Source organism: Scyliorhinus canicula, chromosome 24 (assembly GCF_902713615.1).
Source record: "Scyliorhinus canicula chromosome 24, sScyCan1.1, whole genome shotgun sequence".
In the NCBI taxonomy this organism is placed as follows: Eukaryota; Metazoa; Chordata; class Chondrichthyes; order Carcharhiniformes; family Scyliorhinidae; genus Scyliorhinus; species Scyliorhinus canicula.
The window spans coordinates 7,768,376-7,781,538 of NC_052169.1; the positions used below are offsets into that span (position 1 = coordinate 7,768,376).

The 13,163-nt window shown below is 50.5% G+C and overlaps 1 protein-coding gene across 1 annotated transcript in view; it reads left to right on the forward strand.

Moving 5' to 3' along the window:
• ccdc33 (coiled-coil domain containing 33) overlaps positions 1-13,163 on the forward strand; it is a 302,969-nt gene that overhangs the window by 246,359 nt on the left and 43,447 nt on the right. The window contains exon 14 of the mRNA XM_038784192.1: positions 3,697-3,754. Within this exon, the coding sequence (XP_038640120.1) occupies positions 3,697-3,754 (58 nt within the window). The remainder of the gene's footprint in view (positions 1-3,696; positions 3,755-13,163) is intronic.

Consider the following 13,163-nt stretch of genomic DNA (forward strand, 5'->3'; position numbering starts at 1 on the left):
TGACTCTTAACTGCCCTCAGAAACGGCGTGGCAAACTACTCATGCCCGGGGCAATTAGGGGTGGACAACAAATGAAATGAAAAATGAAAATCGCTTTATTGTCACGAGTAGGCTTCAATGAAGTTACTGTGAAAAGCCCCTAGTTGCCACATTCCGGCGCCTGTCCGGGGAGGCTGGTACGGGAATCGAACCGTGCTGCTGGCCTGCCTTGGTCTGCTTTAAAAGCCAGCGATTTAGCTGAGTGAGCTAAACCAGTGATGACCTTGCAGGTAGCACCCACATTCCGTGAAAGAATAAAGAAAATCAATCCACCTGAAAAGGCCAGATAGCTTCTCCATCTGGAAGAGGTCATGTCCAACACCAATTGCACAGCCATCAAGTGTCACCCTGGGAGATGTTCTGATCAATGCAGCTTGACTGAAGCTCACTGAGTGGAATTCTCCCATGCTTGGTCAGGGTGTCACAGTCTATCTCTCCAGATGCATCGTCGGGTTTTAGGACCAGATCTAGAGGGGGGGGGGCATGGTTTATGTTGTCAGTCTGGTGGGTGGGGCCTGATAGAACAAGGCCGGCTCCGCAGAGATCCAGGCGCCATCTTTAAAGGGCGCCCTGGTCAGAACTGGCGGTCAAACACCTCCCCTGCACCCCCCCCCAACAACAAAGCTATCAGTGGCTCTCACCTTCCCCCACCTCAACCACCACAGCATAATTATCAGAGGCTTTCCCCATGTGTGCGTGGGTCCCACCCCCCACAACAACCCAAAAAGATGTGTGGGGGTAGGTGGATTGGCCACGCTAAATTGCCGCTTAATTGGGAAAAAAATAATTTGGTACTCTAAATTTTTTTTAAAAGGAAAAAAAAACGTTTTCAGGAACTCTTCCCCCCCCCCCCCCCAAGGCCAAGTTGTCCCCCTCACTGCCCACTCTCCCCTCTCCTCCCCCCCCCCACCTTCTAAGGCCTCAGCTCAGTCAACCCCCAGCACGACGGGACAACACCCCCCCCCCCCCCCCCCCCCCATTCCCAATTGGGCTCCCCAAAGGATCTGCCCTGGCATTGCCCCTGGCACATGCTGACACAGGTTGGCACTGCTAGGTTGGCGCTTGTGCCAGGGAGCAGTGCCAGGCGCTGAAGCCCAGGCATGTTTCTCTCTCCCCCCCCCAGGGGGCTAGTCTTAACCTTGGCGACCCCCGGCGGGATCCCCTTGAGTGCTTCACGCTCTTAAATAGCTGGTGTGAACCTCGCCCACTTGGCACAGAAGAGCCGTGAATATTTCATCGGGGGGGGGGGGAACATATGGCTCAGAAACCCTTCATTATATTTAAATTGAGCACAATATGTTAAAATGAGGTTCCCTTTTTGGATGGGAATCCTGTGATGTCAATGGTGAGGGGCGGGAAGAACCAGGCATCGAGATCCTGCCGGCGTTAATCCCGTTTCCCGACTCCTCGCAGTGTTTTGCGCCCGCTTCGCCCTCCTCGCTGACAGCGAACACGGGCGCAAAATCGCCCCCATAACATTCCGATTCAGAGACACCCATCCGAACAATTGAGCCATAGTTGAGAGTTATGTCTAAGCCAGCGCCCTGGGAGCCACGTGCTAGATCCTTCATGCTCCCAGTCCTCTTATATTCTGATTTATTTTTTTCCCCGGGTCGAGTTTCCTTAGCACCGGAGTCTCACCGTTGAGATAAATCCTAAATCACACCACCTCGACCTGGTAGTAAGATGTACACGAATGGAACCATTGCTTTCGGGTCTTCCTCCTCTCCGTTCGCCCAGCCAAGGGTCCATAATAAGCAACCGCGTGGACCACCGAGAGAAAGAGGTTGAGCTCCCGCTCGGCCTTCATTTGTAAGCACTTGACAAAACATTTTTTTTTATACATTTGGAGCACCCAATTATTTTTTTTTTCCCAATTAAGGGGCAATTTAGCGTGGCCAATCCACCTAACCTGCCCATCTTTTTGGGCTGTGGGGGGCGAAACCCACGCAGACGCGGGGAGAACGTGCAAACTCCACACGGACAGTGACCCAGGGCCGGGATTGGAACCCGGGTCCTCAGCGCCGCAGTCCCAGTGCTAACCACTGGGCCGCATGCCGCCCTGACGGAACCTTTTATAATCAGCGCCGCCTATAATGTTGGCTGAGCATTGTTGCTCACTGGGCCAGAGTGATGTTTGGAGATGTGCTTGGAGGCAATAGTCACGCACTTCCAAGAGAGGAGCAGCCCGAGAGGGAAAATAAAACCCATTTGGTCCATGTGAGCCACTTGGCCCAGAGTCCAATGTTCACCCCTCGCCCGATATCTACAGTTCCTCTGCAGACCAATTCTCTGATAAAGTGATCAGTCAACCTTGGGTAAAAATATTTTCTTTGGGAATCTGTTTGTGGCAAACGTGCGGCGAGGCTTGGTGAACCGGTAGGTGTGGGCTCTTGATTTGAAGCTTGGGCTTTATAGAGATTAGTGGTGACTGGGAGGCGATGGCGACACGTCTGACCTGTAGGGTTGCCGCGGCATTCTGTCCACAGGGTCACCTGATGGCGCATCACATCCTGTCTCACGCTGGGTAGGCGATGGACTGCAGCTTAAGACACGCCCCCTTACAAGGTACATGAGCATCGCGCCGCAGCATTCACTACTCCATGATTCACTTCTAATCACAGATAAAAATCTAAGTTTTGTTCTGAGTCTCTCTCTGCCCATCGCCCAAAGCAAACGTGAAGTAAAATCTGTACTTGAACCCGTCCGTGTTATAAATAGACCAGTGCAAGATTTACCAATTTTCGGTTGCTGATGAGATGTTATTGGTGGAGGACAGGTTGGCAGGCAGACACTACCCATAATTGTAACCTGAGCCAATGGAGGGGCTGGTTTAGCACACTGGGCTAAATCGCTGGCTTTGAAAGCAGACCAAGGCAGGCCAGCAGCACGGTTCAATTCCCGTACCAGCCTCCCCGAACAGGCGCCGGAATGTGGCGACTAGGGGCTTTTCACAGTAACTTCATTGAAGCCTACGCGTGACAATAAGCGATTTTCTTTTCATTTCGTTCATATAAATCCCCGGTTTAGATACATATATATGTATGTGGGGAAAAATGTTTTTGTCTTTCTCCCAGCCCGAGACCTCTCATATATTTATAAATGTTATGTCCACATCAATATCGGCAGGAGGCTGCCTCTCTAGCCTCTGGATTTGTAAATTTAATAAATTCCGTAATGTGGTTGAGATGGGCAGCGTGTGGCTCCTGTGACCTCCTGACTGGTTTCAGGCAGGTTCAGTGAAGAATTTTCCAGATTATTTTTCTTGTCTTGGCCATTGGCAGCCATGCCTCCCACTGCCTGGGTCCGAGGATCCGGAATTCCCCTCCCAAACATACCCATCTTTTCAACTCCCCTCCTTTGAGGACCTCTGTGAAATCGATCGTTTGGCCACGATTTTGGTCACATGCCTCAATAGCTCCTCCAGTTTTACGCCCTAATAGGCTTCCGAGCAGCCATCTTGAGCCGATTCGGAAGCAGCTACGTCAAGTCAGATTCGTGCTGCTTTTCATTGAGCAAGCCAGGACGGCCAAGTGCCTAACGCTTCCCACTCTCGTGCGGCGTCTTCCGAAATCGAAAATGACAAATAAACCCGCGTTGCTGTAGACTTGACTTGAACCCAGATTTATCGGAGAACTTTTTTTGTCTTGCCTGCAGGGAGCTGACAATCGAGGACAGGGATGTCAACCAGGAAATTACACGTCACGAAACGGAGGTAAGTACGTTGTGCGAAATGGACTGACATAAGCTTTGGACAGACTCCCAGTGCCTTGCTGAGTTAAGTAGGAATCTTTCAGCAGGGAAACCTTCTTTGTCCTTTTAGTAATCGTTCGCGCATGGGCACACAATTGCCATTTCCTTAATGTATAAATCAAGGTGTCTACCCTGGCCTGGCTCAGTGGCTCACCCTGTCGTGTCTCAGATTGAAGGCTCTGGGTTGAAGCCGTGCTCCACAGGCTTGAGCACAAGATCTAGGCCGAGGTTCCCAGTGCGGTCCTGCCTGAGTGTTCTTTCAACCACTGTTCCGACCAACGTCGCTATCTTGCCATTACATCACGGGGCGGCACGACGGAACAGTGCTTAGCACTGCTTCCTCACAGCGCCAGGGACCCAGGTTCGATACTGACCTCGGGTGACTGTCTGCTTGGAGTTTGCACTTTCTCCCCGTGTCTGCGTGGGTTTCCTCCCTCAGCCCAAAGATGTGCAGGTCAGATGGATTGGCCATGCTAAATTGCCCCTTCGTGTCCAACGGTCTGGTGGGTATTATGTTTGGTGTTGCGGCCATAGTACAGATGCACATGGAACATCTAATTCTTTGACCAGTAAGATACTTTATTAACAGAATGAACACATGGAAAGATTAACAAACTATGACGCAAACGGTAACGAGTAAATTCATTCTCCTGGAGCTACTTCTAGTGTGACCAACCTCGAGTACGACTTACTACCAACTGCCGGATCCCTCAAGTCACATGGTAGATCTCTATCGCTACCTGCAGGTTGGAGGTCGACTCGATAACCATATACATTAATAGATAACCATATACAGAACTGTGCACCGGCATATCATCACAGTGGGGATACAGGACTAGAGCGGGATTGGGCCTAGGTACTGTGCTCTTTTGAAGGATTGGCGCACACGCGATGGGCTGAATGGCCTCCTTCTGCACTGCCGGGATTCTACGATCGTATTACTGTACGTGGGAGGTTGCTAGGGGTGCATTGGCTGTTACCAAACCTAAATTATAAAGTGACGAAGAGCACTTCGTTGGCTACAAAGAGCATCGTAGGTCATCCTGGGGTTGCAAAGGGCGCTACAGAAATGTAAATCTTTCTTATTTTTTTTACGCACATGCAGTGCCATATCTTGGACACATCAAACATTGGAGTTATACACAGATAAATAATCAAATTCCCGATGTGGACGCCCGAGGCGGGATTTTCCGTGACCTTCCGCAGCGTGTTTAGCGGCGTTGGAGGCTGCCCGCTATCGACCGGTGACGGGATGTTCCGTTCCCATCGCTGCCAAGGTGGGGGGGGGGGGAGGGTTCCCGTCGTTGATGGCTCGCCATCGGCGGGAATGGAAAATCCCACCGATGGCGGAAGGCTGCTCCCCTGGCAGCTGTTGCTCGGGACACCATCGGCTGCGTTTGGATCAGTGAGCTCTGTAACTGCAGAACTCCGCGCGCTGGGAGTTTGGACACGGATGCTCAAGCTATTGCTTTGGCCGTTCCCCTGTATTTTGTTTCGTCCGGTGCGAGTTTGAAAAGTGGGCCTCAAATCCACTGCGTTGACCCCAAGACATTGACTCACCGTGTGCAAAATTGGAGGGGGGAGGGGGGGGGGGGTGGGTGGGCACTGGCTGACTAGCTTCAGCCTGTCAAGGCCATTCTGTAAACCTGAGGTCACCCAAACCTCTACTGCCCATGTCTTGAGTCACAGTAACTCCCGTTTCCCCGATCACCCCAGTGCTCGCTGACGGATCTTGGCTCATGATCAAACAATGTCTTGATTTTGAACTTTTCACCCTTGTTTTCCAATCCCTCCTAGGCCTCGCCTATCCCTGTCTCTGTAATCTTCTCCAGCCCCTCAACCTTCCACATATTGCGCCCCTCTACCTCTTGAGCATCCCTGAAGTGAACCTATCCACCGTTGGCGGCCGTGCCTTTGGTTTCCTGGTCCAACCTCTCTGCCTCCCTGCCCCACTTCTTCTCCTTTCAGACTTCCTCTTGGACCAAGCGTTTGATCACCTGACCCAATATCTCCTTCTGCGTCTCAATCTCTGTTCACAATGCCCCTGCGAGGGATCTCCGGACATTTTATGACGTTACAGAGGCTGGGTAAAGATAAGCAGTTGTTGTCGTGCAATTTCCACTCGCATTAGCTCAGGAATGAAGCCTGGCCCGTAGGCCTCCTCTGAGCAAAATATGATTTGTGGTGTTTTTTGCGCCAAGAGATTGGTAGACACCTGGCAGTGCCGCTCCCCACCTGTAGGGGGCGGATGAGGTTGCCAACTCAGCCAGGGTGTATTCCTGGAGGTGGCACTGCAAGACACCCATACAATTTCATAGAATTTACAGGGCAGAAGGAGGCCATTCGGCCCATCAAGTCTGCACCGGCTCTTGGAAAGAGCACCCTACCCAAACCCACACCCCCACCCTATCCCCATAACCCAGTAACCCCACCCAACACTAAGGGCAATTTTGGACACTAAGGGCAATTTAGCATGGCCAATCCACCTAACCTGCACATCCTTGGACTGTGGGAGGAAACCGGAGCACCCGGAGGAAACCCACGCACACACGGGGAGAGCGTGCAGACTCCGCACAGACAGTGGCCCAGGCCGGGAATCGAACCTGGGACCCTGGAGCTGTGAAGCAATTGTGCTAACCACTATGCTACCGTGCCGCCCCCCCTCCAACCACCCCACCCCAATCCTCCCCGTGAAAAAGCATTTTATTTTCTCATCTCCCATATTTGTATGGTTGATATTAATGATATCGTCCCCCCCCCCCCCCCCCTCCCAAAAAAAGCATTGAAGAAAATAGGAAAGGAAAACACGACTTTTCTAAAAAATGCTCCTCTGATTGTTCCGCTCGCGTTGAGGTCCCGGGGACATTAATTCTTAAATTTGTGGAGGCTCCAGGGCTATCCGGCTGCTTTGCCAACCCTATCACGGGCCCGTCAAATTGGTGGCTTGCGGCCTCCTCCCGCAACAGACCAACTGGGCCGTTTCTCCTCCCAGCTCCAGGCCTCTGCCACAGGCCGGGGTACCTGATGAAACTGGTGCCCGACGACGCAAACACTGGCAGGTCGCTCCTCCACCTTCCGGCTGAAAGGAAACAGGAACGAGCAGCACCTTCCGGCAGATGTTGAATCCAGACGAGTCTCCCGATGCCCATGTATAAATGAGGTACAAGGATTTATCGCCTCTCTGTCCAAGAAAATTGGCTTAATTAGTTTAATTAATTAATTTTCCTGTAAATTTAATTTGATTGCCAGCCGAGGAAAGTGAAATCCATTGAAAGCGCCACTCTTGATAGCTGACTGCACATTCAGGGGATTATTTAAATCACCACTCCACTCAAAACGGCTGCAGGGTTATTTAAGAAGCACTAAATGTCGCAGTACGTTAGAAGCCTCTTTTGTCTCACTCCCAATAAATTTTACTGGACGTGCGGCTCTCCGCAGCAATGTACTGCATTCATATAGCGCCTTTCATGCCAGCAAGATGGTCCACGGCCACCGATTCCCTGCCACTGGGTCAGACTGAAATCTCCGCTTCTCCAATCCCACCCACTTCCGCATCCCTATTTTCATTACAATCGGGCGGCACGGTGGCACAGTGGTTAGCACTGCAGCCTCACAGCGCCAGGGACCCTGGTTCAATTCCAGCCTCGGATGACTGTCTGCGTGGAATCTACGTTCTCCCCCGTGTGTCTGTGTGGGTTCCCTCCGGGTGCTCCGGTTTCCTCCCACGGTCCAAAGATGCGCGGGTTAGGTGGATTGGCCGTGCTAAATGGCCCCATATCAAAAAAGATTAGGTGGGGTTACTGGGTTACGGGGAAAGGGTGAAGGGTTTGCCTGGGTAGGGTACACTTTCAGGTGGTCAGTGCAGACAGGATGGGCTGAATGGCCTCCTTTCGCAGTATAGTGATTCTATACTCTATGATTGTTCTCCCATTGACGGCTGTGCCTGTCTTAAGGAGCCGGGGCCCAAGCTTCAGAATTCTCACCCAAAAACAGCCTTGCTTTGTCTCTCTCTCTCTCTCTCTCTTAAGATGCTCTTTAAAACCCTTGACCAGGATTTTTGGTCACTGGCTCTGATGCCCCTTTTATATGGCTTGGCATCTTGGTGCTCCTTCACTGACGGCTGGGAGCTCACCTCAGGAACCTCACGAGGCAGAGCCAGAGTTTTACACTCCCTCACCAAGGGGTTTATAGGCAGGGTGGAGCGTGATATTGAAGGGATGGATTTCCTCTGGGTTCCCTCCTGCCAGAACTCCACGCTGCTTTTTACACTGGGACAGGCAAGGACTTGAACCGGAAGCCCATCCTTGCTCCAGTTCAGACCCTTAAATGGCCAATTAATAACCACAAAAGGGCCACATCCCGCCCAGTCTCAATTTGTAGGCTGGTGGAAAGACCATAAGCCTGTGAGACATAGGAACAGAATTAGGCCACTCGGCCCATCGAGTCTGCTCCGCCATTCAATCATGGCTGATATTTTTCTCATCCCCATTCTCCTGCCTTCTCCCCATCACCCCTGATCCCCTTATTAATCAAGAACCTATCTATCTCTGTCTTAAAGACACTCAGTAATTTGGCCTCCACAGCCTTCTGCGGCAAAGAGTTCCACAGATTCACCCCCCTCTGGCTGAAGAAATTCCTCCTCATTTCTGTTTTAAAGGATCCTCCCTTTAGATTGTGTCCTCTGCTTCTAGTTTTTTTCTACAAGTGGAAACATCCTCTCCACGTCCACTCTATCCAGGCCTCGCAGTATCCTGTAAGTTTCAATAAGATCCCCCCCTTCGTCCTTCTAAACTCCAACCAGTACAGACCCAGAGTTCTCAACCGTTCCTCATGTGACAAACTCGGCCCCGTTGCTACGGGGATTGGAGAGCTACCAGCCAATCCGTTTAGGCGGTAGTTCTCCGGAGCGGGACTTCCTCAATCCCGAGTGAAGGGTGGCATTCCTGCCTGCAGACACCGAACACCCACTGGAGAGGATATTGGCTGCGGGCCCCTCGGAGTTGCCAGGGAGCCACCCCCAAAATTCCGGCAAACGAATTTATTGCGATTCCCTGGCCCCACCCTTCAACCATGGAGCAAGCCGCCCTTTGCATCTTTGGTCAAAATAACAGCCAAGAAGGGCAGCACGGTGGCCTAGTGGTTAGCACAACCGCCTCACGGCGCCAAGGACCCAGGTTCGATCCCGGCTCTGGGTCACTGTCCGTGTGGAGTTTGCACATTCTCCCCGTGTCTGCGTGGGTTTCGCCCCCACAACCCGAAAATGTGCAGAGTAGGTGGATTGGCCACGCTAAATAAATTAAATTAAATTTTTGCTTATTGTCACGAGTAGGCTTCAATGAAGTTACTGTGAAAAGCCCCTAGTCGCCACATTCCGGCGCCTGTCCGGGGAGGCTGGTACAGGAATTGAACCGTGCTGCTGGCCTGCTTTAAAAGCCAACGGTTTAGCCCAGTGTGCTAAACCAGCCCCTGACCCTTAATTGCCCCTTAATTGGAAAAAATAATTGGCTAATCTAAATTTTAAAAAAAATAACAGCCAAGTCAGGAAGGCTCGCCTCAAAAGTAAAAATAAAATGCGCGAAAAGCGAGAGAGAGAAATGTTCAATAAATAAAAAACCACAGCAAAGGGGCCCTGGGGACAAACTCCAGTAGGTTACTACACACTGCCCTCTGACATCATGTGCAGGTTCACAAGGGGCTTTTCACAGTAACTTCATTTGAAGCCGACTCGTGACAATAAGCGATTTTCATGTGTATTAAATTAAAGATACCTGACACGCAGAAAGAGTCTCATTTTTCTAATCCCGGAAACGACGTCTTCCTGCTGCTTGGCGCTTTCTGAGGTGTGTGTCTCAGTGGGCTGCGGCCGACTGCAAAGATGCATTCCTTTCCTTATAGAAACGAAGGAGCCTTTTGCATCAGCCCTGATTTTCGAATAGACGCTTTAGTTTTAAGTTCGGTAATGGGACATGGGCGTCGCCGGCAAGGCCAGCATCTGTTGCCCATCCCGAATTGACCTTCAGTCGCTGAGCGACAGGGTGGTTAATCACATGTAGGCCAGACCGGGTAATGACGGCAGATTTCCTTCCCCAAAGGACATCGGCGAACTGGATGGCGTTTTATGACAATTGATAGTTTCATGGTCACCATTACTGAGACGGAGGTGGGGGGGGGGGGGGGGGGGGGGGTTGGGGGTGGTGCGCGGTGGCACAGTGGTTGGCACCACTGCCTCACAGCGCCAGGCACCCGGGTTCGATTCCGACCTCGGGCGACCGTTTGTGCGGAGTTTGCACATTGTTTGCGTGGGTTTCCTCCGGGCGCTCCGGTTTCCTCCCACAGTCCAAAGATGTGCAGGTTAGGTGGATTGGCCAGGCTAAATTGTCCCTAGGTGGGGGTCACAAGGATAGGGTGGGTGACTGGACCTAGGTTAGGGTGCTCTTTCGGAGGGTCGGTGCAGACTCGATAGGTCGTATGGCCTCCTTCTGCACTGTAGGGATTCTATGAGCCTTGCTTGATATTAATTGATTTCAAGTAAGATGTTGGAGGTCTAGAGGGGATTTAAGCGGAAATGCATCCACCCAGTGTCTGATGGGGATCTTGAACTCACTGGCTGAGGGGGCAGTAGAGAACGAAACTCTGATAACCCTTAAAGATACCTGGATATGCACCTGAAGTGTATTAGCGACCCAGACAAGATCCAAACTACTTGCAATTTGCAAAATGCAAGAAAATATTACTGCACTACAGGAGTGATAACACCAACCCATTGGCATTTTTTAATGCGAAAACAAACTTCAATTGAAGCCCAGAATTAACCACATTAACAACAGGGAAATAGATTTACAGTTAACAGTTACAACAGCTTGTAAGTGAAAGAAGAAAACCTTAACTTACTTCTTAAACCTGCCACTATATTCCAATTAAGCACGCCAATATTGTTCAAATACCACTTATGAATAAAGTTAACAACCAAGGTTTTACTTACTTTTCTCTGTGCATAATCTTTGGAGAGAGAACCTTTCAGGACCAAACTGAAACACCTCTGTTCAGATTAAAATCCCAGCAAGAAATAACTTTTTTCAGACATACCTGGCTCCTCTCCTTAATTAGATCACCTGTACCCAAAGCATAAAATATTCTTTTGTCTCCTCCCACAAGATGTCCCATGGCCTGTTAGCCAGGACACAATACCACTCATGGTATTGTTACCTACAACCCAGTTGTCCTTTAAGCATAAACAATATTCCATTATCTAGCTAGCTGTAAAGAAGCAAATGGTTCTCAAATCTATTAGCAGAACCTGCACAATCAATGATTATCTCACTTTTACAACCTCTTAATCACTACCCACCTGAATTATATGCTTTCCGCCGCCGGAAGCGAGCATTGTGATTGGGTGGAGAGTAATGTGTAATGAAAAAGTTGCGATTTGCACCAGGTGCCAATTCTGTTGCCAAGGTCCAGTCCTCCGCTGGTGTTCCATCGCCATGCTCCAGTCCCCTGCTAGCGGTGATATCAAAGTTTGTGGGCGGGTCTGTGCGAAACTGAAATTTGCATGGATTTAAATATTATTCATGGGTTGGACAATTCATGCTCCACCCCTCCATGATGCTTCACCCCTTTTAGGTGAGTGACTTGGAAGGGAACCTCCAGGTGGTGGGGTTCCCAGGTATCTGATGCCTTTGTCCTTCTAGATGGTGGCGGCCGTGGGTTTGGAAGGTGTTGTCTAAGGAGCCTTGGTGAGTTACTGTAGTGCATCTTGTAGATGGTGCACACGGCTGCCACTGTTCGTCAGTGATGGAGGGAGTGAATGTTTGTGGAAGGAGGAGCAATCAAGCGGGGCTCCTTTGCCTTGACGGTGTTGAGCTTCTTGAGTGTCATTGGAGCTGCACTCATCCAGGCAAGTGGAGAGTATTGATCACACTGCTGACTTGTGCCTTGTAGATGGCAGACGGGAGTTAGGAGGTGAGTTACTCACCACAGAATTCCCAGCCTCTGACCTGCACTGACCCACAGTGTTTGTATGTTTGGTCAAGTTCAGTTTCTGGTGAATGGTAACCACCAGAATGTGGGTGGTCAGTTGTTGAGTATGATCAGGGCTGAGATTGGTTGACTTTTGGGAACTAAGAGAATCATGGGAGACGAAGAAAGGGTGGGAAAGTATTGAGGTCAAAGATCAGCCATGACCTTATTGAAGAATGGAACAAGCTTGAAGAGCCAAATGGCCTCATCTTGTCCCCATTTCGTACTTATGAAATTAAGCAAAGATGTAAAACGGGCTGATTTGCCATTGACCATATTATTCCGTTGTGTGAAGTCAGGATTCCCGCAATAAGCCATTTCTCGAGGGCATCCAATAATATGTAAGGAAACACAGCAACGTTTCCCACGGACGGGATTCCAAAAAGGGGCACCGAGATGAGTGATTGGCTAACGTGTTTCTCTTGGCGTTAGTTTGAGGCAGGATCTTTGACGCAGACTCGGGGACAACTCTCCTGACCATCTGCAACACCCATCCGAACCACGACAATCGGACGGTGCACCTCACCCAAAGGATTGGCCCTCCGACAATGCTCTCCCTTTACCTGCTGAATGGGCAGCTCCATGTGGACGGCCCGCTGCCTTGTGAAGAAGGGCTTTCGTTCCTTGACAGGCAGAGCCAACGAATAGACTACCTGGACACTGGCATAGTCACTGGAAGCATAAAGCTTACACATAATGTAACAAGAGATGATTGCTTTCGGCAAATTTCATGTCTTAATCCAATCATCGCTTTCTGATGATATTGGTAAACCAAGAAAGCCTTGCTGTCTGTGATTTATGCTGTCATTCGAGCCCCTTGATTAGATTATCATCTCATAATTCAATTTGAGGAATCCACTGGGGGTAAAGAGTCTTCTCCGGTCTGTGTTTCTTTTTAAACTGGCTGTTTTTCCATGCCATTGCTCATCAGTAACCTGGGGTCCAGAGCATGGGCGCCATGGTTAGGTCTTCACAGATATTTATAATTCATTCGCAAGATGTCTGCGTTGTTGGCCAGGCCAGCATTTATTGCCCATCCCTAGATGCCCTTGCCAAGGTGGTGGTGAGCTGCCTTCTTGAATTGCGGCAGTCCATGTGGTGTCAGGGAGGGGGTTGTAGGATTTTGCCCCAGCGACAGTGAAGGAACGGCCGATATATTTCCAGGCCAGGATGGTGAGTGACTTGGAGCGGAGCCTCCAGGTGGTAGTGTTCCCTGCGTCGGATGCTCTGGTCCCTCTAAGTGACTCAGTGCATGTGTTTGGAAGGTGTTGTCTGAGCTGCCTTGATGAGTTGCCGCAATGCATCTTGTAGGTGGCACACACGGCCGCCATTGGGCATCGGTGATGGACGGG